The sequence below is a fragment of the Helobdella robusta genome (assembly GCF_000326865.2).
Source record: "Helobdella robusta unplaced genomic scaffold HELROscaffold_26, whole genome shotgun sequence".
NCBI classification, from domain to species: domain Eukaryota; kingdom Metazoa; phylum Annelida; class Clitellata; order Rhynchobdellida; family Glossiphoniidae; genus Helobdella; species Helobdella robusta.
In genome coordinates, this window is record NW_008704349.1 from 142,409 (window position 1) to 144,645 (window position 2,237).

At 33.3% G+C, this 2,237-nt stretch overlaps 1 protein-coding gene across 1 annotated transcript in view; it reads left to right on the forward strand.

Moving 5' to 3' along the window:
* Positions 1 to 942: 942 nt before the first annotated feature.
* HELRODRAFT_173225 (hypothetical protein) overlaps positions 943 to 2,237 on the forward strand; it is a gene marked incomplete at both ends in the record, with an annotated part of 3,951 nt that continues 2,656 nt past the window's right edge. Inside the window, one exon of the mRNA XM_009019835.1 lies at positions 943 to 1,411. Within this exon, the coding sequence (XP_009018083.1) occupies positions 943 to 1,411 (469 nt within the window). The remainder of the gene's footprint in view (positions 1,412 to 2,237) is intronic.

The window sequence follows — 2,237 nt, forward strand, 5'->3', positions numbered from 1 at the left end:
ATGCATACATACATACATACATACATACATACATACATACATACATACATACATGCATACATGCATACATACATACATACATACATACATACATACATACATACATACATACATACATACATACATACATACATACATACATACATACATACATACATACATACATACATACATACATACATACATACATACATACATACATACATACATACATACATACATACATACATACATACATACATACATACATACATACATACATACATACATACATACATACATACATACATACATACATACATACATACATACATACATACATACATACATACATAATAACACACACAAACCAACATACATGCACACCTACACAAACAAACATACAGACAAACATGCAAACAAACATCCAAATTTGATACACTAATCGGGCCTGATGGTACATGCCTGAACAAGCTCACAATGCTCAATTCCTCAAAAGCCGTTTTCAAATATTCCGGTATACATACATACATACATACATACATACATACATACATACATACATACATACATACCTACATACATACATACAAATACTTTCTTATATGTATTTGAAGTTTGTCAAAATATAAAGCAAACATTTGCAAAAATATAAAATTATTTATTATAAACGTTACTTAATATAGATGCTATCGCAATTATTGTTTATAATTATTAGAGTTATAATATTTTTACTTATATTAATGTTATTATTAAATTAAATATTTTCAAATAAATAAACTGTATGTAGCAGAGTTTTGACGAACGCACTTGCTCGACCCAACCCGCTTGTCAATAACTATTTAACTGTTGATAATAAATAATAATAATAAATAATAATAATAAAGAATAATAATAATGAATAATAATAATTATAATAATAATAATAATAATAATAATAATAATAATAATAATGTTGTTGTTATGGACCGAAGCGCAAAAAAAGAAGGTGGCCCCGAGAATGAAGGCTGTTGCAATTTGTTGGAAATTCTGATCAACATCAGTGACGTCATCAGTGACGTTGCTAACAACAACAACAACGACAACAACAGCTGCAACAACAACAACATCAACAACAACAACATCAACAACAACAACATCAACAACAACGACAGTAGTAGTAGTAATTCAAGTAGCAACAATAATAACGTCGAACGTGGCAGTACAAATATTAAACCTGATAATTTTTTCGATTTAACAAAAATCAACAGCAACAACATCAACAGCAACAACTGCACCGATGACAACAACATCAACGACTTTAATGTAATTGACAACATCAACGTAAAAATCAATGACAGCCAACATATTTTAAACAACAACAACAACAACAACTACAACAACAACAATAATAATAATAATAACGGCAACGAGTTGGACGATACATTAACAAGTTTAAACTGGCTGGCGAACTTGAACGTATCGAGATCTAACTCATCATCATCGTCCTCCTCATCACCTCTATTGTCATCATCATCGTCGTCATCATCACCCTTCGCACTTTTACTATCATCATCTTTGTCGTCGTCGTCTTCATCATCATCATCATCATCTACTCCTTTTCAATCATCATCATCATCTATTGCATTGTTGATGATGTCATCATCAACAACAACTACGACAACAACAACAACAACAACCATGACAACAACAACAACTAATACTACTACTCCTACTACTACTGCTGCTGCTGCTGCTGCTACTACTACTACTACTACTACTACTACTACTGTAATCTGCATGAGGAAATTTTTAACCATTGTGTCGCAATCTGCAACGTCATCGTCATCATCACTACCATCGGCATCATTACTATTACCATCATCGTCATCATCATCATCATCATCACCGTCGCAACCCTTCGCAATATCATCATCATCATCATCATCTTCGTCGTCGTTGAGGTCTTCAATCATTTCGACTCACGCGCTAAACATGATTCCAACAACAATGGCAACACCACGGTCGTCATCATCATCATCGTCATCATCATCATCATTAACGCTATCATTACCATCTCCGCTGTTACCATCATCATCATCACCTTCGCCATCATCATCATCATCATCACCTTCTCTCATCTTCAAAACACTTTCCATCTGCGGAGGAAACTTCTCGAAAGCCTTCCTGACCAATAGGAAGAGGGCACTGACCGATGAAATCTTCAAGACGATGGTGATGATAATGATTTTCAGGAAATGATGGTAATGATGATGATG